A 26,314-nucleotide genomic window follows, 5' to 3' on the forward strand; every position below is an offset into this window, starting at 1 on the left:
TTTTCAACAGAAATATGCTAGCCATAAGAAAATGGAAAGATCCCTTGAAAGAGCAGAAAGTAAGAAAAACTACCAACCTAGAATCCAAACCCAGTGAAAATATTCTTCAAAGATGAATGAGAAATAAAGGTGCTTAAGGACCAAAAGGAAGTGATAATATTAATCTCCAACAGACTCAAAGTGTAAGAACTGTACAAGGATGTTCTTCAGGTTGAAGGAAAATTATACCAGATAGAACTGCTGAAAGCAGGAAAAAGTAAATATGTTGGTCAATATAAGAGTATTGACTGTTCAAAACGACAATAGCAATATGTTTAAGGATTTACAACAGATGTAGAAGTGAAATATATGACATCAGTACTACAAAGGGAAGGACTAATGGAGTTAAAACTGTTGTAATATTTTTGCATTGTTCTGAAAGCAGTAAAGATATTAATTTTAGATATACTGTAATAAGTTTAGAATACGTATTTTAATCTCCAAAGTAATCACTAAAAGAATAATATGAAAGTATATAAAAAGCTATTAGAGGGGCCAACCCAGTGGCACAGTGGTTAAGTTTCCACGTTCTGCTTCGGTGGCCTGGGGTTCACCAGTTTGGATCCAGGGTGTGGACCTATACGTTGCTTGGCAAGCCATGCTGTGGCAGGCGTCCCACATATAAAGTGGAGGAAGGTGGGCATGGATGTTAGCTCAAGGCCAATCTTCCTCAGCAAAAAAGAGGAGAATTGGCAGCAGATGTTAGCTCAGGACTAATCTTCCTCAAAAAAAAAAAAAAAAAGGAAGCTATTAGAGGAAAAAATGGAATAATAAAAATACATGATTCTTGTTTTTAAAAGTAAAAGAGGAATAAAGGAACAAATTACAAGGGAAAAATAATAAATAGAAGAGTGGTAGACTTAAACCCAGCTGTGTCCATAATTATGTTAAAATTAAATGGGCAAATTAAAAAATAAAGATTTTCAGTTGGAATTAAGAAACCAAACTCCCTATGTGTGATTTATCAGAAATACACCACTTTAAATATCAACACATATAGAAATATGTAATACAGAGATATAGAAGTTTCTATAGAAATAAAGTAAAAGAATGGAAAAATATATATGCTATGTAAACACTGATCCAAAAAAAGCTGACCATCTGTAATAATATCAACTAGAGTAGATTGAAGACAAGAAGCATAATTAGAAATAAAGAGGGACATTTCATAATGAAAAAAGGGTCAATTAACCTGCCATAATTTTATTTGGAATAATTTCCCTTCAATCTGAAAAACTTCCTTTAAAATTTATTCAAAATATATACCACAAAAATTAATAGAACTAAAAGGAGAGTTAGATAAAACCATATCACAGTGGAGATTTTTTTTAAAAAAAATCTTTGAAATAAAAATAAAATGCACCTATTTTAAGCATACAGTTCAATGAATTTTGACAAATGTGTATACCCATGAAACCACCACCAAAACTAAGATATTGAATATTTCCATCATCCCTAAGATTTCCTCTGCAGTCAGTGCCTCCCATCAACCCTGGCCCCAATCTTTTTTTTTTTTCTTTATCACAGAAGCTTAGATTTCTGTCTTTTAGAAATTCATGTACGTGGAATCATACAATATGTACTCTTTTGTGTCTCCCTTCTTTTGATTAGCATAGTGTTTTTGAGAGTCATTTGTGTTGTTGTTGGTATCAGTCCATTCGTTTTTATTGCTGAATAGTAACTCGTTGGATATGCCAGCTTGTTTATACATTCACCTGTTGATGGCCTTTTGGGTTGATTCAAGTTTTAAGCTATTAAGAATAAAGCTGTTATGATTATCCTTATATAAATTGTTGCGTGGACATATATTTTTATTTCTCTTGGAAAAATATTTAGGAGTGGAATTCCTATTTCAAATGCTAAGTGCATGTTTAGCTTTCTAGGAAGTTGTCACATTGTTTCCCGAAGTGGTTGTACCATTTTACTTTCCCCCAGCAATGTATGTGTGTTCTAGTTGCTCTGACACTCACGAACACTCGTGTTCTCTTTCTTTTTAATCTCAGCCATTCTAATAGATGAGTATTGGTACCTCATGTGGTTTTGGTTCACATTTCGTTAATACCTAATGAGACTGACCGTGTTTACATACACTTATTGGCTATTCAAATCTCTTTTCTTCGGGGAGGGGGTAAATATTTTTCAAAAAGTTTTGCCCATTTTAAAATGCTCTCCTTCTTGAGTGGTAACAGTTCTTTATATAGTCTGGATACAAATCCTTTTTATTGCAAATATTTTCTCCCATGTTGTGACTTAACTTCATATTGTCATAGTGATTTCTTTCAATGAACAGAATTTTTAAAATTTGAAGTTCAATTTATCAAATAGTATTTCATTTTCTATAGTCTATTGTTTTCCATCCTTTCACTTTTAACCTATCTGCTTCTTTATATTTAAAGTGGATTTCTTGCTGAGAGCATATAGTTAAAGTCTTGCTTTTTAACACGGTCTGACCACCTGCTTTTTATTTCAGAGTGTTTAGACCATTTATACTTAATGTAATTATTGATAGAGTTAGCTCTACTGAAGTGTTTGCTATTTATGTTCTACTTCTCCATCTGTTTTTGTCCATTTTTTCTTACTTTGTTTTGGATTAATGTAGGATTTTGTTTGTTTCTGTTTTTTAGCATTCCATTTTTCTACCCTATTGTCTCTGTCTTCATTAGTTGAGTGTGCTTGTATGAGGCATAGCCTTTCTTAATCAGAGCTTCTCATCTGAACCAGAGAAGACAAAAAAATGATTTGAGTGTCTATTTTCTTGGTTCTCCCAAGAATGATACATAACCAGTACCACTTAAATGTATAGGAAAGAAGCTATTTCATCACGTGTAAGAATGGCTTAAGGCGTTACACCTTAATCTCTGGAGGAAGTCAGATTGAGAAAGGCTGTGAAATTGGCTTATTCGGCTTATTTATAGCCTACTGTTAAATAGTATTATACCATAGAGGGAAAATTTTAAAATACCGTTAGCTTAGGATCTTCACCCTTCCATGAACCAGCCAATTTGAGGCATAACGTGCTGGTGGTCTCACGGTTAGGAGAAGCAAGGTGAGGCATTACCTTGCAGTGAATTAAGAGGCCTAAGGCACCATGAGTAAAGAGGTTTCGCTATGTATGGTTAGTCAGTCTCAAAGCATGTGTGTGGGTAGGCCAAGATTCAAACATATTGCTTGTTTCCCTGTCCTGCTATGCAGCAGTAATCTCCCTTTACCATAGTCCCTGGTTTTGTTCAAAGCGTAATACCTCACCTCAAAAAATCTCCAAGAGCTAGGAATAGGGTAAGACCTTCTTAACTGCTCTGAATGAGTATCTTGAGGGAAAAGTGCTCTATGTGACTCTTAGGAAATAATTTAATGACCTGTCTTGGGAAATGGCCTGGGACCCCTGTATAGGTTGTTACATTATTCTTCCTAATCAAATTTCTACAGCTATTTAACTGAATCCACTAATCACGAGAGACCAACTTAATAAAAGAGAAAATGACAATTTTGCTTAGAAAAGCTATACAAACATGTTTGTACTTTCCCAACACAATGACAGCAGCAATAAAAACAGCTGTTGTTGTATTAGTGACGTACCTAGGTTAGTAGGAGCAACTGGAAATACCAAAAGAATGAGAAGCACACTGTGATGAATGGGGAATTTACCAGCCAACGTGTGAAAAGGAATATCTGTGCTTCCTGAAACAGGACGGGTCACACTTCACTTGAAGAAACATTAATGTCACAGAAGTAAAAATGTTTAACACATAAAATGCAAAAAGGTGTCAAATCAGCCCTCTCTCTCCCCTCCCTTGTTTTTGCCCAGGCATCAGTGTCCTCCCGGGTGCCCAGCTTTCCACTTCATACCTTCCTTGGCTTATATTCTTCTTCTATCCTCTCTGTCCAGCCTGTTTCATAGGTGTGTCACCTCTCTCTTTCCTCCTCTCTTGTAAGGGTCACCTCTTCTCTAGCATCACAGCCATTGTGTTCAACTAGTAGAAATTGGAAGTAATGAGGATTTTACCGTACTGCCTCAAAAATACATTCAATTCAGGTATTTATAATTCTGGCAAGATGTATTCTTTGCTAATGGTATTTATAGCCTATTTGAAGAACCTTTTTCTTTCTTTCTGAAAGCTATTTTTCAGTGGAGATTTATAATTTAGCATAACACAGAATCCTCTCCATTGGAGATTTTCTTTTTAAAAACAACTGAGTACAAACTGGCTTTAGACAGGAGACTACTTTAGGAGACTATTTTAAATTTATAGAGATCATTTGAAACTCTTAAGACCCCTTCCACCCTCCTGTGCCTTGGGACCTACTCATTATCCTAAGTGTCCTCATCCAAGGGGTGAATTCTTCCCATCTATCTGTGTTCTTTCTTATCATAATAATTTCTGTTTTTGCTGAAACTCATTTATCATGTTCAAAATATCATAAAAGACCAATTACTTTCCAAAAACTGCTGACTTTCTATTTTCAGCCCAAACTCCGTCAGATCACATACAAAAGGCTCACAGATCCAGAAGTACATCTGTAATCACAATAACGAGTTAGCGAGGGTTTGATCTGAGCCTTCGTCTTGTAGGATAGGTTGAAGACTGAAGGCTGAACTTAGAGAGTTTGGCACAGAAAACAAAAACGGTGAAGCCGAATGAACAGTTTGGAATGATGAAAGCTTGGGGTTGGGGGTGTGGGGTGGGATAGGGTTTGAGGAATAATAAGAGAATTAAGCCAAATGATTATTTGATTTAAGCATCAGAATTGGATGACCCTGAGAATCCCTCTGGAGAACACACTACAGATTGTTGCTTCTCCAGAGGATGTCGAAATTTTAGATAAGGCTAGGATGTTTTTGTACACTATTTGGACTTGAAATTTTTCTTAAGTGGCTCAAGCTGTCCCATGGTCATGATACATCCTACCCGTGTATGTTCCTTAAATTTCAACAAGATTAAGTGATTAGGCCCCAGTCACGGAGTATAAACTAGGATTAAGGAGGCAGAGTATTAACCGTGCCTTGAAATTATGAAAAACATAAGTGTTTGCAAAGGGCTGCGTCATCCACTTGGATGAGAGGAGAGTAGACCACTGTGGGTTTTGGGGGTTTTTTTTGACCAATGTGTTTTTATCTTGTGAGTATTCTCGGTGGACTCATCATGGTCCCTGCCTTTCCATTGCTCAGGGTTAAATACTAACTTCTGATGATTGCCTTCAAAGCTTCCTGCCAGTGGTCACACCCTACGAGCCTTAATCTCAAATAAGTACACCCCCCACCCAGAATCCACCGTTCCAGCTTTCTGGACCTTCCGCTCCTTGCCACCATGTTCCTTTTGCCTATCTCCAAGTTTTTGCACGTTTAACTCAGAAACATGAAAGTTCTCCTTTCCTCCCACCATTGCGCTCTGATCTTCTTTTAAGTGAGAACTGAAGACCTATCTCTTCTGGAAAACCTCCCCCGATTAAATACACATTAACCTTTTCTCTAATGTGCCATCATTTCTGGGGCTGAGTGAAACTACGTTCACACTGACATAGATTGAATGTAGTTATCTTTCGGCAAATTTTCTCCCATTCAAAGGTGGTCTTAAAAAATACATAATACATCTGTTTGCATACATAAATAAAATAACAGGGAAGAGTGTTATGTAAGCCAGTGGGTTGTTAGTACTTACTAAGTTATAGACCATCTGGTTAAATACAGCTATTCATGAAGAAAACTTTTAAACTAGGGCTTCTCAACTATGGCACTATTAACATTTTGTACTGGATAATTCTTTGCTGGAATGGGGGCTGTGCTGTCCTGTGCATTGCAGGATGTTGGACAGCATCCCTGGTCTCTTCCCATTGGGTGCCAGTAGCACCCCTCATCCAGTCATGACAATCAAAAATGTCTGCAGACATTGCCACATGTCCTCTGGGAGCCAAATGAACCCAGATGATAACGCCTGATTTCAACCTACTTAGTGAAATAGTTGCATGTTTTGAATGCTTGTTTTTAGTTCAGCAGATGGAACAGAAAAGACCTGTTGACAGAAATCTTTGGGCCCCCTCAGAAGTTGGTCTTTTTCATTATGACATAGTTGTGGAACCTCATGGAATATGCTAGCAGTTTGTGTTTGAGCAGCACTTAATCTGTGGACATGTGAAAAGAATTGCACACTCAACCTATGCAGACTTTCACATCAAGGTATTAGAGGTTATTTTTGCTTTTCTGTTTAGAATGTTATTCTCAAGCCAGGTCAGTTTTTTGTGTTTCCTATTAATAAAAAAAACAAGTGAAGTGCTTTGTTCTGCAGTAAATAAAATTTGGGTCTTATGTTAACAGCAGAAATGTTGAAGCAGTATTTGTGTTCTAAAAATGTATCTTGACCATAAATTATATATATATGACCCATGATTGATCATTGCTCTATAGAAATAAGTTTTCCCTCCAAGTTGTTAAATTGTAGTACAGATGTATGCAGATGTTATTGCCGGAGTTAAGGAGGATAACACTTAGCTCGGAAGTACTGAATTTGGCAGTGGGGAAGCAGGAAGGAGCCCCATTGATAGCATCAGGACTGGCTTCTCCCTCTTTGCATTACTGGGGCACCAGCACCAAGGTTCTGTCAGGTGGGATGGAGTCAGGCAGGTGGAAGGAAGCAGCAGCCTCCTTCCTTCTTTCCTGGGCCACCTTGGAGCTTTACTTTTGATCCTGACCCCAGCTCTTGGCCAGGGTGAGAGGACAACAGCTGTGTGTGATTTATAGCATTAAATGGTTGGAAATCCCAATGGGATTCTTCCAAATGCAGAATGCTGCATGCTAACATCTTAAGAAATAGAAGGTTGTACATTTCATGAATGAATTCAAGATAGTTTATGCTATCAAGGCACAGAGAATAGGAAAGTGAGTTAAAGGGAATAATTTGGAGATGGTAAAGAGAGTGACAGTGATATAGGGATGTGAGAGAAAGAAGCTGAGAGGTAATGGCAATAAAACGTTAGAGAGAGAGAATAATATGGATAAATTATAGCTGAGCATTCATATAAGTGTTATTTTTTATTGGGAGTCAGCATTGCTTAGTAAAAATCCGTGGCAAGAAAACGTATCTGGAGTATAGCTCTGCCACTTAGGAGCCAGCTGACCTTGGACAAGTTGCTTAATCTCCCAGAGTTTTTCTTCTTCACCTTTAAAATGGGTGTCTTCATCTTTGTGGTCCCAGTACCCTACACAGTGCCTGGCACCAAATAGGTACTCAACAGATTTGTTGAATAAATGAGTGAAAATGAAGAAATGGATGTAGCCAGAAGAAATCTGGACTATATCTCTAGTGACTGAAGTTCCAGGTAAGAACACCATGGCCTGAGCTCATGGAGTCATCTTCCAGTTAAAAATTATGTCATGGAAGATGAAGGAATTTAAAGTGGACATGGGCTGTGTTTAAACTCATTCATTGGGTCATATTTACTTCCCATCTCTCTTATTATTGTTGTATCATGCCTTTAATATTTATTTAGATGTTCCCACATGTTAATCTTACCTCTTTATTCCTTTGTGCATCTCCAAGCGATTGTCAAGGGTGTAATTTTCCTTTTGCCTGAAGAAAAGCCCTTAGTATTCCTTTAATGCAATCTGTTGCTTATGAGTTCTCAATTTTTGTCTGTCTGAAAATATCTTTATTTCACCTTCAATTTTGAAGAATATTTCAAAAGATATAGAACTCTAGGTGGAAATTATTTTCTTTAATTACTTTTAATATATTCCATTGTTTTCTGTGATGTCAGTCTGTCAATTATTGTTGCTCCTTTTAAGATATTACATCTTTATTTTATTTATCTTTTTTTGTTCATCTCTGTTTCTCAGAAATTTTACTCTGTTAGGTCTAGGTGTGTTTTTTCTTTCTATGTATAGTGCTTGGGATTCATAACATTTTAAAATGTGGTTCTTGATGTCTTTTGCCAGTTTAGAGAAGTTCCTAGTTATGTTCTCTTCAAATATTGCTTCTGCTGTGTTTTCTCTTGTCTCTTCTTCTGTGTCTCTGATTGCACATGCATAGACCTTTCACCATATCCCATATGTCTCTTAAGCTCTTTTCTAAGTTTTCCTTCCTTTCATCTCTTTACGCTTTAGTCCTGCATATTTTCTTTGGACCTATTTTCCACTTCCCTGTTTCTCTCTTCAGCTATGTTTAAACTGCTGTTGAACCCATTCCTTGAGTTGTATTTTCCAGCTCTGGAGTATCTATGTGGTTCTAGTTCTCTGCTGAAATTTTTGTTTTTTAATTTCTTGAACATATTAAGCGCAGTCATTTTAAAGTCTGTTTCTGTTAACTCTGTTAACTGGATCTCCTACAGATCAGTTTCTATTGTTTCTCCTGCATTTCAGTCTCATCTTCTTGGCGTCCACTTACGCATGGTTATTTTTTGAATGTCAGACATTGTATATGAAAAGCTTAAAGATACTTTGAGACACTGATGTTATATGGCTCGTGCCTAAGCAAGAGGCACATGTGATCAGGGACTGAGTTGGTTTCATAGTTCTCTATGAGAGCTAGTCTACTTCTGATTCACTCTTTCTCCTAGTGTTTAGCATTTAGAGATCCCAGCCCAAAGTCCGGAGTGGGGAGTTATCAATACTGCCTCTTAGCAGACTCTGATATCCAATTTTTGTCCCCTTAGCCGTGTGAGTCTGTTGAAAGTTCTGCTGAAGTTTTCAGCCTCTCAACTGCCTCTTCTAATATCTGCCGGTGCTTTGAGTGGGAAAGTTAACCTGCAATTCTGGGTTCACACTTGGGTTTCCTGCTCTACTTGGCTCATGGTCCCATAATTCTTCTTGACTTCGGAAAATCTACCTTGCCTTCAAATAGAATGCTTACATTTTTTTTCAGCTTTTCTCGTTGTTTTCAGTGGAAGGATGAGTCCAAATTACCCAGACTATCATTACCAAAAGCAGAATGCCTCCATTTTTGTACCGTCAGCTTAATGACTATGAATATCATATCATGTGGTTCTGGTGTCTTTTTTCTAACCATTGCATTGGGGTGGGCATATAGGTATTTTCTGACTTTTCAATATGAACTATGCTAAATGTCTCTCTGCTTATATCTGTGCATACCTTTCTGGCTATTTCCTTTAGATGAATTTTTGGGAATGATAACTATTTCTAAATTGCCTCGTGGAAGGCTGCATCAGTTTACACTTGTACCACCTGTTCATGAAAGTATACATTTCTTGGCATCTCACCAACATCAGCATCTCAAACTTTAATAAGCCTGGCATGGTACCAGGTAGCTACCAGGTTGGCCAAAAAAATCATGTTCTTAAAAATTCTCAGTAAGTTGGAACTGTGGGCCAAAACTCATAAGATAAATCAATAAGTAAAATAACAAGTCTTCTGGTTCAATTAAAAAAAAATAGCTAAGCAGGTCTAGCATGGTCTATAACCACAGCAGGTAGAAAACAGTTGAAGGAACAGAGTATGTAACCCCTACAAAAGATATGTTTGGGGGAGGAAATGATGACTTTGCATGACTTTGAAAAATATAGTTCTCTTCAACAGGACATTTAAAAATAAGGAACAGGCAGTTACCTACCAAGCATTTTATTTTTTTAGAAAATTTTTGGCACAAATTCCTGATGGTCCCCACAAACAGGGAAGGATATGAGCCTACTGTTCTCTCTAGCAACTGCTTTTCATGAAAGCTACCTGCCAGGAGTTTGAATTGTTTGTAGCAGACGCCAAGTGTAGATGCATGATTTACCCTTGGAGTGCAGCTGGGTTTCTGTGTTTCCCTGTTGTTCAATGCTTCATCACAGTGGCTTGTTTTCAGCTTTTCTTGTCAGATGAAGATATCGACTTGCCTTCTGACCACTCCACATCCCCTGGTTTTCTTCATTTTATTTTTCTTTACAAACAGCATCCTTCTAGGATAGGCCAAAAAATGTGCCAGTGACATGGGGGCAGGAGTGTGTTTATGTTTTTGTGGTGAGGAATAGAGTCCCCTGTTATGGAGAAGGGATTTATTAACCTTTCTTTTCTCAATCAGATAACTATGATTGACAGTTTGGGTAAGGTTCTTATGAGTAATTCCTTTATTTTCAACAATTCCAATAGAAGAACAGAAATAAATATGTGTGTGTATGTGTGTTTTTGTGATAAGATGTTATGGTTTGCAACAAAATGGAAACTAGATTGTAAGAATGGGAGTGTTTTGCTGGACTGGAGGGCAAAATTATATCCTTACACAAAAGGAACAGAGATGTGACCAGCACGAATGGCAGTGTGATAGGATCCTTTCTATCATTCACATCAAGTGCTTCCTATGTGCCAGCCCTGTCCAATTGTTGATATGAACCGTGCCATTTAATCCTCCCAGCTGGTATGATTATGATTTACGAGTGAGGAAACGGGGGCTCAGAGAGGCTAACAGTGACTGAGTCACAGAGGCAGTAAATCACGGAGCTTGGGTTTGACTCCAGGTCTGTGTAATCCTAATGTATTTGCGGGGAGGGAGAGGAGGCTATAATGAAAAGCCAAGTTCTAATTTGGGGTAAAGCTACTGATGGGCTTAATTGACCACTTCTTTTCTCTTCCACTAAAGTCTGGACTTTCTGTTTATGAAGAATTAGCAGGGAAACCTTTCATTTAAACTTGACGACCATGCAACCATTTTTATATTTACTTATTTTCGTGCACCTTTAGGTAAGGTCCTGTTTTATACTTAAGAAAAATCCATACACACACAATTTTGTTTATACAAAATGTCTTCTAGCTAGTAACTCATCTGAAATCTTTCGGAACTATTCTCTTTGAAATTGTTGCAAATAAAATATTTTTCAGCAGGACTTCAGGTTGGCTAAGGCTTCAAGGAGCGCTTGCAGCCCAGTGTGTATACAGCGTGAACAGAATGAACTGCACTGCAGGCAGAATGTGGAAGGCAGCATAAAGTGCAGAGAGAGAAGGGAGAGGTCTACCTGAGCCATCTTGGATGGCCTCCAAGGTCAGGAGCATCTCAGCGTCCCTTAAGGAATGGACAGTAAGTAGTAAGCAGAAGAGGGGTCAAGAGAAGGAAAGGTGTGCTCATCTATTCCTTCCAGGTTTATTTATCATCATCCTACTTGACTTTAGACCAGAGATTGTGAATTCAAATGCTTCCAGGGGCCAGGCTGGTGTTACAAACAAGTGAAGCTGGCCAGGCATAAGGTGACGGATAACTTTTGTCCCTTACCCTTCGTGTGCCCATACGCCAGGGCACTGTGGGGCTGGAAGAACTGGCCGCTTCTATTCAGTTTTAGCCAATTGTTGCCATCAGAAGTGCAAGACCAGGGTTGCCATTTTTCTGATGTGTTTCTTCTCCGAGAAGCTGCGCGTCCAGATATGTCCGAGATTCCCCTGAGTTTTAGATGTTAGCAACTAAATCAAATTGACAACACTGGGTGGCAGACACTTTGGGCCCAAACCAACGATAGCTGCAGGCTGAACAAAGTTCATGAATTGCAACCCTGTGAAACTTGGTCCAGCACAATGATTCCGAAAATATGGTTCCTGGACCAGCAGCATCAGCATCACCTGGGAACTTGTTAGAATTACAGATGCCTGTGCCCCTTCCCAGACCTACTGAATAAGAAACTGTGGGCCCCACAATCTGTGTTTCAACAAGCCTTCTAAGTGATTTTGATGCCCATTAAAGTTTGAGAATGTTTTTTTACATTTTTTAGTGACTGTGAAAAAATGAAGAGAAAAATAATATTTCGTGATTCAAAAAATTATATGAAATTCAAATTTCAGTGTCCATAGATAAGGTTTTATTGGCACACAGCCACGCTCATGCATTTATGTATTATCTCTGACTGTCTTTGTGCTGCAACAGCAGAGTTGAACAATCATGGCAGAGACCGTATGGCCCACAAAGCTTAAAATATTTATTATCTGGCCCTTTACAGAAAATATTTGTCAACTCTTCTCTAGAACAGTGAATAGGGGTGGAGGGAGAGTGGGCAGACTGAGGAGGAGAGGATGCTGAGAAAACTCTGTTTCATACCCAAGATGAAGGGGAGAAGTGTCACTGGAGCCCTGCATTCGTCAAACAGCTCAGGGAACAATGGATAAAACTGGTTGGTGAGAGAGTGGCCTCAGGAGAGCTGGGATGAGGACCACGCAGCAGAAATAGAAACAATTCCAGAGATAATCCAGAGGAGATGTCCACAGAGCTTGACCACTAATTCAACATGGGACTGAGAGAAAGGAAAGAGTCAGAAGATGGTATGAATGTGGTCAAAAACGATGATGATGACAATAGGGAAAAGAAGGGGGTCACAGGACAATGAATGCACTTGGGGAAGATGTAGGGGAGATATAAAACATGGTGAGAGTGTTTTAAACCCTGCGGCATTTGGATTGCTGGTAGGATACCTGCTGGACATGTCTTATGGGGCATTTGTGTCACACATGGTAGCTCAAGAGAGAGGCTGAAAGCTAGAGATTTGGAATTGGGAATCTTCTACATAGAGGACAAAGTTTTCCATAAGTCTCACTGGATTTATGACTGGTTGATTCTACTAATATTTTAGTAGGAAGAGAATTGAACTCAAACTTTCCTTCAGCAGAGTGTACTGATTGTCCCAAAACGGAGCTAGGCGAAGGTGGAAAACTATGTCCTCAAGGAATGCAAATTCCTGCAAGCCCACTAGAGCGAGGGTCCACGGGCGGCTCTGAGAGGCCACTTGAGTCCTTCATTTGCTCTTCTTTCTTTTTCTTATTTAATTATTTTATGAGGTCATCTTGACTTATAACATTGTGTAAATTTCAGATGTACGTTGTTGTACGTGAGTTTTTGTACCGATTGCTCACCACAGTCTAGATTTTCTCCCTCACCATATATACGTGCTCCTTTACCTCTTGCACCCTCCCCCGATCCCTTTCCTGCTGGTAACCACTAATCTGTTCTCCTTGTCTAACGTGTTTATCTTCCACGTATGAGTGAAATCATACAGTGTTTGTCTTTCTCTGTCTGGCTTATTTCACTTAGCATAATAACTTCAAGTTCCATCCAAGTTCTTGCGAATGGCATAATTTTGTCTTTTTTATGGCTGAGTAGTATTCCATCGTGTATATATACCACATCTTCTTTATCCATTCATCTGTTGATGGGCACTTGTGTTGCTTCCACATTTTGGCTATTGTGAATAATGTCTCGATGAACATAGGGGTGCATAAGTCTCTTTGAATTGTTGATTTCGTGTTCTTTGGATAAATACCCAGTAGTAGAATAGCTGGATCCTATAGTAGTTCTATTTTTAATTTTTTGAGAAATCTCCATACTGTTTTCCGTAGTGGCTGCACCAGTTTGCATTCCCACCAACGGTATACGAGGGTTCCCTCTTCTCCACATCCTCCAACACGCGTTATTTCTCGTCTTGTTAATTACAGCCATTCTGGCTCACCTGCTCTTCTTGAATCCTCACTTGTGAGGCTGCGTCTGTCCCCACCTGCAGCACCGTTCTCCTTGGGCTCCATTCTCCTAACTCGGGATGGAGCTGCCCCTCCAGCCCCAGCTGGCTCCCCCTCTTCCTCCCTCCTGATTCTGGAGACTGAAACACCCCAAGAAATAGTGTGACAGGCAAGCGATAGAAAAAGCTGGTGATGGTCGTACTCCAACTTTTGTGTGAAGTTGTGAAATGTGAATTCTCGTAGATCTCTGGGAGACTTTCAGCATGAGTTTTCATGGAGCAACTGGAGTATGTTTTATACAAAGCTAGCAATTAGCTGTAATTCTGTTTGTAACAGAAAAACTTGTTTGCACTAGGCTTCAGTTAGTCCACAGTGACTTGGCAGTGCCTCTGTGATCAATAGCAGGATTACTTTTTAAGGGGATTATTGCATTCTGCTAATGTTTATTTGAGAGAGATTGCAGTGATACTTTATAAATGACCCTTAGTCAACATATGAGTGGGATACTCTCTCCAGAAGACAGCTTGCCTGCAAGCAAACTAGCAACTTAAGCTGTTAACTTCCTCTGAATGACAGTTTGGAAATGGTTTTGTAGAAAAAGAATGATACATGAATGTTTTCAGACATCAAATTAGTTAGATAAATGAATTGGAAGCCAAGCTTTCCAGTTAATAAACAGTGCATATTATTTTACAGTTATGTCTTGTAAGTTTAGGCAAGTCATTCCAAAAAGCAATGTTCTGGGGCCAGCCCCGTGGCCAAGTGGTTGAGTTCACACACTTCACTTCAGCGGCCCAGGGTTTGCCTGTTTGGATCCTGGGTGCGGACATGGCACCGCTCGTCAGGCCACGCTGAGGCGGCGTCCTACGTAGCGCAACCAGAGGCGCTCACAACTGGAATACGCAACTATGTACTGGGGGGCTTTGGGGAGAAGAAGAAGGAAAAAAAAAAAAAGCAGTGTTCTGAGCTCTTTTCTAATATTTTAATGTACCTGATTATATCAGTAAGCAGATTTTAGGAAGTACTACCTTTAGTCTATTTCACATCAAAATGAAGTACTTTCCCATATTTTGTGCTGCATCCACATGGGTCTCTTAGAACCTTCTTCCTCTTCTCTGATACTGGTCATACAGATGTACCATCCTCTTCCCGTATGAAAGAAGAGAAGAGCTAAGTTGCCGTCAGCCACCTGCCCAGGGACTGACCTAAGGAGTGTGCCTGACTCATAGATGTGCCCCCAGTTAATGAATGGATTCTATTCCTTTTTGAAAACTTGTTAGCTTTCTTTAAAAAACCTAATTTATCCTGCCCATTTAGATCTAAATACAAAAAGGCTAAAAGGATTGCAGTGTGGGTAAACAGCAATAAATAATCAGTGAAATGGTATTTTGTCACTGTCATGCTATGAAGTGGCAGTTTCGTTGGTGATTGGATTTCTATAATAAACATGCATTTTCATCATCGTGCATGATGGTTTCCAAACGGACATTCTACCATTTGAATCTCATAGACAATCTTCCTGGTTATGTCAGTTTTCTATTGCTGCTATAACAAATTATCACAACATAAGTGGCTGAAACACTACCCCTTTATGATCTCAAAGTTCTACAGATCAGAAGCCCAGTGGCTTGGCTGAGTTCTCTGCTTCAGATCCCACCAGGTTAAACTCCAGATGTCCGCAGGGCTGCCTTCTTTGGTGGAGACACTTGGAGAGAATCCGTTTCCTGCTCATTTGAGATGTTGGCAGAATTCAGCTCCTGACGGCTGTAGGCCAGAGTCCCTATGTTCTTTCTGGCTGTAAGTTGAGGGCCATTCCCACCTTCTAAAGGCCACCATGTTTCTTGGTTCAGGGCTCCCTTGCTCCATCTTCAGGACAAGCAAGGTGGATCAAGTCCTTCTCATGCCACATTTATCTGACCCCAGCAATGAAAGAGTCTCTCCTTTGAAAGACCCTTATGATTACAGTTGGGCCCATCCGAATAATCCAGGGTCATCTCCTGGTCTCAAGGTCTTTACCCTTATTCACAGCTGCAAAGTCCCTTTTTGCAAGTAAGGTTTAACACAGGTTCCAGGGATCCGTACAAGAACATCTTTGGGGACCCATTTTTCTGCCAACCACATTCATAGGCAGGAAAAGTATTGTTATCCCCATTTTCCTGGTGAGGAAACTAGGCCCAGCAGAGTGAAATGACTGGCTGGCAATCCCGTGGCCCAAGTGGCAGCATCCAGTCAGCCTGTGGACAGATTTCTAGCCTAAATCCTCTCCCAGTGTGTAGCCTCCTAAATGGAAAAACACATTTCCAAGATGAAATGAAATAGTTCTTTCTTATTTAAATTATTGTTCCTCTGCAGTGAAAGGAGGAGGAGTTGTTACGCATTTGCAAACTTCCAATTTAGGATGCTCCTAGAAGTCAATCAGGCACTCAATGGCCGCCTTCTGGGCTGTTGGAGGTAGTTTTAAGATGCTAAAGTGATCTGGGTCTTGGCACCCAGCCAAGGCCTGCTCCTCATGATAGCAGTCATCACAAACCCTCTTTGACAATGGTAAAGCCATACTGACTTTGTGCATTCATGAGCGGCTGGTACCTCTTCCATGTAGGATGATGGGCACGTGGCACTAAGGCTGTGGGTGGTCTTATGAGTTGATCGGGGCCATGGGTGATGGGAAAATCCCACCTTAGCCATAGGCGTCCTGATGGTCCTGGGCCACCAGCAGGCAGCTGTGTGAGTTTGTCTCCCCTTCCTGCTAATAGAGACGTCTGAAGGCAGAAGAGGATGGGAGGATAGCAGAGGTAGAGGACCTAGGGCCACAGCCTGGTGGGACCTAGTATCAGCTTGGCCCCAGTGAGATGCCAGTTTCAGCAACGCGATCTCACCACACCATCCAGCCACCAGGTCACCATGCAGTCGAGGGTCCTGTCCCCAAGCCTGGGGCAGTTAGGAACCGTTAAGTGGCAGAACAGGACTTCTTCACATCCCTCCTACTCTGATTCCCCTCACCCCCACCCCCACCCCGACATGGCTCTGATTCCTAATTCTCCCTATTCTACTCCCCACTGCTCTTGGCCTTGTATTTTACATTGATTTATGTTTAATCGCATTCCATCCTCCTCCTGCTGCCCGCTCTGTACCTCTCTGCCCTGTTTCGGATTCTTTATCACTAATATCTAAAGAACCTGGAGCAGGTGTCATCTCTAGAGACCTGAGGGTGCCAGGAGCCAGGCTAGGAATGGGTGCTCACTAGAAATTTTTATCCAGTCCCAAGTATAAATATAAGAAATTCAGCTCCCAGCAAGCCCTGCCTCCTCTCCTCAGAGGGTCAGAACACAGGTCATTCTCAAAGGCCTGATTCCTCGCTCCTTCGGAAGTGATCTGCTGTACACCCACTTGTATCCGTTAAGGACATCAGCCTCCGGGTGTGAGGCAGGCAGCCCACTGGGGTCAGAGGGACTGACCGTAGACTTCTGCTCAGGGATAGTTCTGACTGGGGAGGACAGTCCAGATGTCCCTTTCATACCTCCTGAGGTGCTGTTAATGGCTTTGGGGGTCTCTTCGCTACCCCCTTGGTCAGTGTTCCTTCTGCCATCTCCTACCCCCTCCATGCCTGTATTCTGTCATCCCACAGATATTTCCAGGTGGCCCTGTTCTGGGTGTTGGGAATAGAATGTGGAACAAGGCGATAAACTTCCCCTCCCTCGTGAAGTTTCTGTTTCACTAGGGGAGATAGACAGTCAACAAGTAAATAAACACACCAATAAATGATCACAAATGAGGAAATAGGCCAGGAAAGGAGAGACCTGGGTGTGTGAGAGCAAAGAGCCCACTGCGATGGCAGGGGCTTCCCTGAGCAGGTGGCATCTAGGCTGAGACGTGGAGGCGAAGCCCCATAGAGAGCCCGGGGAAGACCTTCTGGGCAGAGGGTCGGCAGACACAGAGGCCTGGAGGCTAGTGGAGCCTGGCCAGTTCAGCAGTGCATCAGGAGCTTGGGGAGCAGGCAGGAGAAGGGCTCAAGAGAGGCCAAGAGGTGGGCAGGGCCAGACCTTTCCTGGTACAAAGGTCATGGTTTTATTCCAAGTACAGTGGGTCACCATTGAAGGGTTTTCAGAAGGAGCGTTGTATTGGATTGGAGAAGAGAGTAAAATAAAAATTTTAGATATAAGTTTGAGAAAGCTGCATTGCAGTGCTTTCCAGATTGCTTTCTGTTAGGTCATGTTGTCACTCTCCTCTTACAACCCAACTGTGAACTCCAGGAGGGAGCAGGTTACCGCTGTCTGCTTCAGAATTGTCCACAGATGGACGCAGAGCGTGAGGCACTGTAACCCTATAGCACAAATGCATGGGGGGGAGACTGCCAATGTTCCAATGAATAAGTAAGCCTTTAAGATGCTATAGCTACAGTGATCTAAAATGAAAATCTAGAATATCTGATGCAAATTTAAGCGTTAGTGAGCATACCAGCAGCCACAGGATGCAGAACTTGAGCTCAGAGCATCGCCTTGTGGAGGGCGATGGGGTCATGCCTTTTCATGCTGGGAAGGGAGACGTGGGCTGAGCATCTGTAAACCCGTCATGTCGCAAATACGGTAAGAAGAGTCTGTACTAAAAGTAATCCTTCATTTTAATACAGAAAATCCTTAAAAACTACATTGTATATATTTCAAAAGCAGTTTTTACTCGAGGTTAATATGTGCTATTCTGCACGATTTAGCAAAGCATTTGCTAATGTCAATCTTCCATCAGAAAAAATTATCAAAACTCATGAATAAACATTATCATCATTTATGTAGTAACTGAAAGGCTCAAGCAAGGGACACCCCATTACAGTGCTGCAATGCCTTCATTCCTTACTGTGTTATTCTGCAGTTAATTCAATTTTGTCCTTTCTCAGTTCTACAGTGCACATATCTTCCTGACTGTGGAACCAGCACACTAATATTAAAGTGGTAATCAAGATTGCCTCTAAATATTCATAGCAATAAATGACTCCCTCGTGCCCCATGAGTGCCAGGGCTGCAGTCTGAAGCATTTATTTAGTACTGGAGAGGGGTCTAGTCACTTCAGAGTCCCTTGAATGAGATATTTTAATATTGTTGTTCTGTTTGAAAAATCAGATCCCTCTGTGCTTCCAGTATCGACGGTTGAAATGAATGACTTTGGCTCAGCGCCCACCATCGTCTTTGAGAGGATAACCTGGAAGTCATGATGGGAGTGAACTTGGCTATTGACCTCACATCTTAGTTTTTTCATGTAATTCTCTTCCTCCTGCCAACCTGCCACCTTATTTTAACTTCATGGTCAAGTTCGGATTTTTCCAAGTCATTGAAAATCGGCTACTCTTTAAGGACATAGAAACACCAGGGAGATGATGCTATGTATCATTCTATCCGACGGAGGGAAAAAAAAAGTTGTAACATCTTTGTATCCATGAAAAGCTACATTTATTAACTTGAGATATTTTGCACCCATCATGAATGAAATAATTTAAATTCAAGTTTGGGTGATCTCCCAATTATACAAATTAAAGAAGGGCAGCACAACACAGCGCTGAGAAGAAAAAAACTGTAGCTAATCAATAAATCACTTTCTAAACATCTGCTTATACTTCCAGTTAAGTAGGATGTGCTGGCCAAGTGCATTGTGGGAGATCTCAGAGGGTGAACAGGGCAGCTGAGGGTCCAAGCAACGGGCAACAGGGTGGTGGCTGGAGACTTCCTTTGCAGACCTGCCTGGGGAAGCCTACCCAAGCTCATTTCTATGAGGAATATACAAAAAGAGAGGCCTCAGAAGAAACCAAACCTGCCGACACCTAGATCTTGGACTTCTAGCTTCCAGAAATATGAAAAAATAAATTTCTGTTGCTTAAAATACCCAGTCGGTGGTATTTTGTTATGGCAGCCCTAGCCAGCTAACACAGGACGCTTCTAAGATTCTGGTAATATTTTGATTTTTCAGCTGGGTGATAGATATCCTAATGATTATTTTATTGTTGTTTTTTAAATTATATATTTTATATACTCTCTGGATGTACTTTTCCCAATTAAAAAAATAGAATTCTAGTGACCGCCAAAACATTTCCGACCTATTGATTAGCACTTAATTGATTTATTCAGAAAATGCAGTTCTGTAAGCATTCAGTAACAGACATAGTTCCATTAGAGTGATCAATATATTATTTTTAAGAAAAAGAATGCTGTATTTAACCAGCCCTAGTTCATTATCTCCAACATATAAAAATCAAAAGAAAATGGAATGAATACCTGCTTTTAAACTAAGAAGTCTAATGCAATTAGTGGTTTTGAATTAAAAAAAACTCTCTGTTCTTCCCCATTGATTTCTCCTGCGCCATTCAGATCTCCACTAAGACACACAGATAAAGATCATTTTGCCTCCCTGGGGAAAATGTATTTGTTTGAAAGATGTTGACATTGGAATGTTATAACAGCTCCTGTGGGGACTTTACGTGGAATTAGGACAAATGTTAATGTTTAAACTAGCTCAGTTCTTTGGGGGCAAATAAAGAGTGCTGCAAATATTTTTTTCACAAATATGAGAGTCAGGATTTCTCTTTAAAAGAGTGATACATCTCTCAACATCTTAGGCAAACACAATTTGTGATTAACCTAAGTTATTTACACACACACATATATAAACACATACAAATATATATACTTATACTTGCATATGCTGTTGGGGCATATCTTGACAGAATATTGAGACATTTTTCTAATATTTGATTATAAACATAATAATATTTTTCTAAGATATAATTAATGGATGCAAATTGCAAACCCTGGAGAGAACATTCTTTAAGTGTTTGTAGTTAAAGCCAAGCGTTAGAAAGTATAGGCAAATTTAGGTAAAAGTCTCTGTGAAGGACAAAAGCAAATACAAGGCTTAGAAACACTTTGACACACTGTATTAAAAATCAAAAGAAGTGATGTGTGTTTAATTAATAGGAATAGTAATATTAATTTTAGAAGTTCAGCAAACACTCATAAATCCATACAATTCTTATAAACACCAGACAGCATGAAAGTATATCAATTAAGAAGTGTGGTCTCTCCAGGATCGCTAGATGTTTGTGTAGTCATTTGCTAGAATGAATCCAAAAACAAGACCTGTTTAAATCCAGAAAATATACATAAGTGTTTCCTGTATATGGAAATTTAACTGTTTAACACTCAAGCTTGAGTACTTAAATAATATCACTCATCAATTAGAATTGAGAAGAGCCTTCTGGAAGCACACACACACACAAAAACTTGACTCTGCACCTAATGTTACCCCCAAAAGGCACCAATATTTAAAATAGTCTATTAATCAGGCAGCAGTTGGTGATGCAAGTTTTAGATCTCTGTTACTGACTCAGAGGTGTCCAATGAAGGTGGAAATTTCTGTGAACTTTCCATGAGGATGGAAATGTTCTGCGTCTGTGCTGTCCAGTGGTGGTAGCCACTAACCACATGTTGCTTCTGAGCCTTGAAATGCGTCCAGTGTGACTGATGAACTAATTTTCAACTTTGTGTTCATTTTAATTAATTTAAATTTAAATAGCCATGTGTGGCTAATGGCTACCATGTTAGATATAGGAAATTACGAAAAGATGTGCAAAGGGCTGCCCTAAAAATAAAGTGAATCGCCTTTCCCCTTCATGATTCTGCCCCAGTAATATGGCATTACTTAATGCACGGTTTACATTCTCCCAAAACTCTTGGGACCTTCAGTTGTTGTGTTTTTTGTCTAAATTTTATTTCATTTTAACTAATTATTTTTGTGTTGGACATCGGAGCTTACAATCCAATTGCTCTTAAAATGTAGTAGCACGTGGTTAGTTAATTCCTAGAGTAGCTGAGATGCTGGCTGTGTTGTGAAAGTGTCCTGAACGCTGGAGTTACGAGAGTGCCTTTTGAATACAGAATATTAGAAAACTATGTATAAACCTCTTATTCTCATATCTCTTATACGAGCATGAAACCAAAAGAATTTGCAGAGCAAAGGCAGACAAAGCCGATACAACTGAAGTCAGCAGCACCAATTCAGTGTGGCTGCTGCTGATGTTTGAACAAGACGGAGACTGCGCTTGCAGCAGTCATGCAATGCTGGCTGGTGAGAGCCCAGGCTCTGGAGCTGGTGGTGCTAGTTCCACCTGAGGACCCGACTCTCCTCCACCTGGCTCATTTTAAGCCGCTAAGAAACCTTAACTTCTGGACTGGACTCTGGTGGTATTTGGGCCCCTTGTCAGGCTGACTGCATCCTTTGTGGATTAACCCCTCCTCTGTGCTTCTCACAGCAGTCTGGGTAGTCAGACGGCACTGCCAGGCTCCCACCTGACCACAGAAGCAATGGTGAGCTGGGTCAGGGCCTGGTTGTGCTGAGTGAACGGGCTCAACACGGCAATCAGAATGAAAACACAGCATTCGTTTTTCTAAAAATAAACATTAAAAATGTTAAATTCTCTTAGTGAGAAATGCCCCATGGATATATGAAACCCCCGTTTGAGACATGCTGGCCTGGCAGAGGGACAGGAATTGGACCACCAGTCCCTGGAATCGTTGAAGATGTATGGAATTTGGGAAAGCAGCGAGGGCCTTAGTAACATAAGTTTGAGATGGCAAATAGATTTTGACTTAGGTAAGGACTCTGAATCATTGACTTGAGCCCAACAGGAAGGGATGTGGCATATTTGACCACCCTGGGTTAGGTGGGAGTGAACCTGGGGTGGGGTGGTCGTTAAGGGACACTGCCATAGGGATACTTTTCTAAATATAGGGAAACTGAGAAAGGAGTTGATTATGGGGAATGGGGGCTGAATCAAGAAGGATCCCAAGGGGATGTGGCCAAAGGAGAGAAGTACAAAGGACAGGAATGCAGGTTGTGTCAGTGCCACCCAGGAGGGTGATGCAATTTTCAGACTCTCATCCTAGTGGTCCTGGTCTCCTCTACTTGGGGTCTCAGAATGGTCCCAAGGAGAAGATGTGTTTTTCTCTCTCTCCGTTGAATATGCCTACAGAGCATATTCAGATATTGGCAAGTCAAAGCGAAATATTTTTCAACTAACATTTCTTGTTTATCTTTCAGAATCATCCACAAGTGTTGAATTTTCGATTACAACTGGAAAGCAAAGAACTGATCATAAATCTGGAGAGAAATGAGTAAGTCAAGTTAGTTCTTGTTTATTGCATGAGAGAAGAAAGTTAAGACAATGTGGACTGAAAAGTGCTGTGTAATTTATGTTGGCATATAGAGAAGCAGAACTAAATGCATGGATTCGTAATCCAAATTCGGATTTGAGGGAGAATTAACCTCAAAAAAATGATCCAATGGAAAAATAAAGAATTTTATCACTCTGAAAAGGAACTTTATAACTCAGCAGGTTTTTCTCATAGTTCTGGTGTTTCTCTTTTTTCACAGCCTGATTTTTCAAGGATAGAATTTAAACATCCTCTGTTCTGTTCAAATACCAGTGTTCTGTAATTAGTTGACTTTTGGCAAATCTTGGGTTACATAAGGAGAAACAGCTTCAAATGGATAGAAATTCTTTTTTCCCTGAAAAATACCAAGAGTTTATTTTATCTTTGAGAGCTTGTCTCCAGTGGTATAAAGTATTTATTTTATCTTTTTATTTAAAAATTTGGCCCTTTTTTTGCAAAATTATATAAATTTCCAGAAAATGATATTGTGTTTTTTTCTGGAGCAGATGGATATTATTACCTATTTTGTATGCCTTCCCAGTAGAAAACTGTATCTGCTTCAAGGCATAAGTAAAAACAACCCATATTCTTGTCATCCTTTACACTCTGTGGCTATCCCCATGGGTTCCTCAGATCTAAAGGACCGCTTACTATTCTATTTGATTGGTACCAGAAAAGAATTGAGCTCTCCTGACAAGCCATCTGTATTTAAAGGTATAAATCAAGTTCCCAAGTCCTGCTTCATTCAAAATAGGAGTTTCTTTCTTCCAGATCCTCTGGGTCCTATTCTTCACCCACCAATGAAATGCTGAATTTTTTTTTCTGAAATGGTGGTGTAGATGGACAGTCTCACTGGAAACAGTTCTGCCAGAGATATCGAGGGACAAAAAACTTGACTCAGCATCTCCATGTAAACGAGTCAGATCATTTACTTGACTTGGAGAGTTTGAGGCAAATCAGATGAATGTGATGGCAGCAGCCAGTTTTCACATTTGGTATCTAACACCACGGCCAACAGCAATTAAAAAAAATAGAGAGATGGATGCATATAAATATATAGTTAAAAATAAATATATTTAAAATGAATATATGCAAAACAGAATGGCTTCCTTCTTGGGATCTGCAACATGCCTCTTGATATTTCTTGCATGTTTATCCCTCATGAAATGGGTTTGGTCATTAAGTGGATTAAAAGCTTTTGTAAGCAGTAAATAATGTGTACTTAGCTTTCCTGGTGAATAAAATGGAAGTGCAGGCACACGTCTTAGATAATGAGGGAGCTGAGCAGGAACCTTTTGAAGTGTCTCGTTTAGCAAAGTAAATATTTTTATGCTCTTTTTTTTTTTCATGTAAGAATATTGTGGGACATTTTAATTCTTGTATCTTGCTGTTGGTACGTGGTTTTGAAAGTATCTCAGGGAACGAAACTAGGTATTCCTTGAAAGATCAAAAAGAAAGGAGGCTTCTGGTGATGCGTGTCCGGGCTGGGGTTCTAGGGTTGGCACAGTGGGAGTTGGGAAGTGTCTGTACCGCGCCTGCTCCTCTCGTTGGGCTGTTGGAGGAATGTGGTGAACAGCGTGAGCGGGGCTGATCCTGGGCCTTTGCACGGTGTTCTGACTGCAGGTAGAGGGACGGAAGTGGACTTAATAAAAAACCCTTAAGTTATTTGTTTTTGCTGTAAAAGGAATATGTGTCTAGTGCAGAAAATTGAAAACTATAGGAGGGAAGAAGAACAAAGAGCCAAGGAAAAAAATTGTACTTCTATTACCAAACACAGTCCTGGTTACTATTTTGGTGACTGTCCATACAGATTTTTTTGTTATAAATAAAGCTTGTCTTCTTTTGTCTTCCTAGTTGATATTGTAGTCTGGGTGCAATTTGGTATCCTATGTCTTCATTTAGCTTTATAATGGATATACTTTTCTGTATAGAAATGAAGTTTTTAGAGACCATCTGGTTCTCTGAGTCTGTGAAGTGGCTTAATATCCTTATTCATGGTTCCCTCTGAAAATGATTTACTTTCCATTAAAGTGGATAATATAATGCACGTTGACTACTAGACAGTGGCTAATTTATATAAAAGATCATTTTAAAAGGTGCCTTAATTTATTCATTTCCAATTCTGGTCCTTTCTCAAAATCATCTCAAAATTAGAAAAGATGAAAATGTAAAACTATCTCTTCCTGATTTATTTCTCTCTTTCCAACCTCGCTGTCAACCTACATTTTATAAAATATATGGAGAGTGTGTAATATGTTCTATGACATCCTATAGCTTTATTTTAATTATACTACTTATACTAATTGTGAAGATTTCATTCTTTTAAAAATAACATTTTCATTATTAGAGTATGCCAGCATTACCACGTAATAATGCATGCCCTCAATACTTTAGTATAACACATTTTTGAAAAAGGTTACATACCTGTTCCATATGGACTTCACTTTTGAGACAATGAATACCAAAACATCTGCAATTTTATAAGTAGAGTGAAATGCTTGTCTGCTACCAGCTCTTAATGCTGTCAGACACAAAACATAATCAATCATCTACCATAGAACAGAATTTTTAATTTGTATAGCCTTTGGCCCAGTAGATCCAATTAGAGAATGTATCTAGATGAAGCTATAAGAACCCAAAGATAAATGTGCAAGCAAGGGTCGCTTCTGTATTTAACACCCAGCGCAGTGGAGGGCCTGACCCATCAGAAGGTAAGCTGCTGGGTACCTGCTTCAGTGCCTACAGGTGGGAATCAGCCCTGTGTTCAGGGATGTCCACTGCAGAATATTCTACCCAGAAGTACCTTAGTGGGAGATTGATTATGTAGTAATAAGTAATAAATTATCGCCCAGCTATGAAATAGAGTACTATGCAGCAATTAAAGATGATGATGGAGGGGCTGGCTATTGCCAAGTGGTTAGGGTTCCACACACTCCGCCTGGGTTCACAGGTTCGGATCCTGGGCACAGACCTACTCTACTCATCAGCCACGCTGTGGAGGGGTCCCACATACAAAGAATAGAGGAAGATTGGCACAGATGTTAGGTTAGGGCTAATCTTCCTTAAGCAAGAAAAAAAAAAAAGAGGAAGATTGGCAACAATTGTTAGCTCAGGGCGAATCTTCCTCATCAAAAAAAAAAAGAAGAAGAAAAGAGGATGATGATGGAAATCTTTATTATTGTAAAAAATGGTCATGATACAATCAACATAAACAGCATGTTAGATAATAGTTTACATGGCATTTGGTTTTATCTTAAAATTATATACATGTATCTCTGAGTAGTAAGATTATAGAAGACATTTACTTTATTAATGTTTTACAATAAGAAATATTACTATTGCGATTAGGAAAGCTTTTTATTTAGAAGGAAAAAACCTTATGTGAAAATTTTAAAATGTTGACATATTTATTATTCATAAAAAGGAAATGGTGGGTTTTAGAAAGGCCTCCAGCAATTTTCAAAGGGCTAAAAAGCTCTACCTATTGTATACTGGGTCTTTCAATATCTAGAAATCTGTTTTAATGAAAAACCTGCTTAGAAGTCATAACCAAAATAAAGACGGCCTCCGTGCCTTAAATCATGAGAGCCGCAATCTGCAGCTATGGCTGGAAGAGTGTCACCTAATCAACCCTACTCACAACTCTGCCTGGAAACCAAGTCTTCATGAA

General features: G+C 39.8%; 1 protein-coding gene across 1 annotated transcript in view; it reads left to right on the forward strand.

Moving 5' to 3' along the window:
* ADAM12 (ADAM metallopeptidase domain 12) overlaps window positions 1-26,314 on the forward strand; it is a 335,115-nt gene that overhangs the window by 66,172 nt on the left and 242,629 nt on the right. The window contains exon 3 of the mRNA XM_023637167.2: window positions 22,532-22,605. Coding sequence (XP_023492935.2) covers window positions 22,532-22,605 — 74 coding nt within the window. The remainder of the gene's footprint in view (window positions 1-22,531; window positions 22,606-26,314) is intronic.

Source organism: Equus caballus, chromosome 1 (genome assembly GCF_041296265.1).
Source record: "Equus caballus isolate H_3958 breed thoroughbred chromosome 1, TB-T2T, whole genome shotgun sequence".
NCBI classification, from domain to species: Eukaryota; Metazoa; Chordata; class Mammalia; order Perissodactyla; family Equidae; genus Equus; species Equus caballus.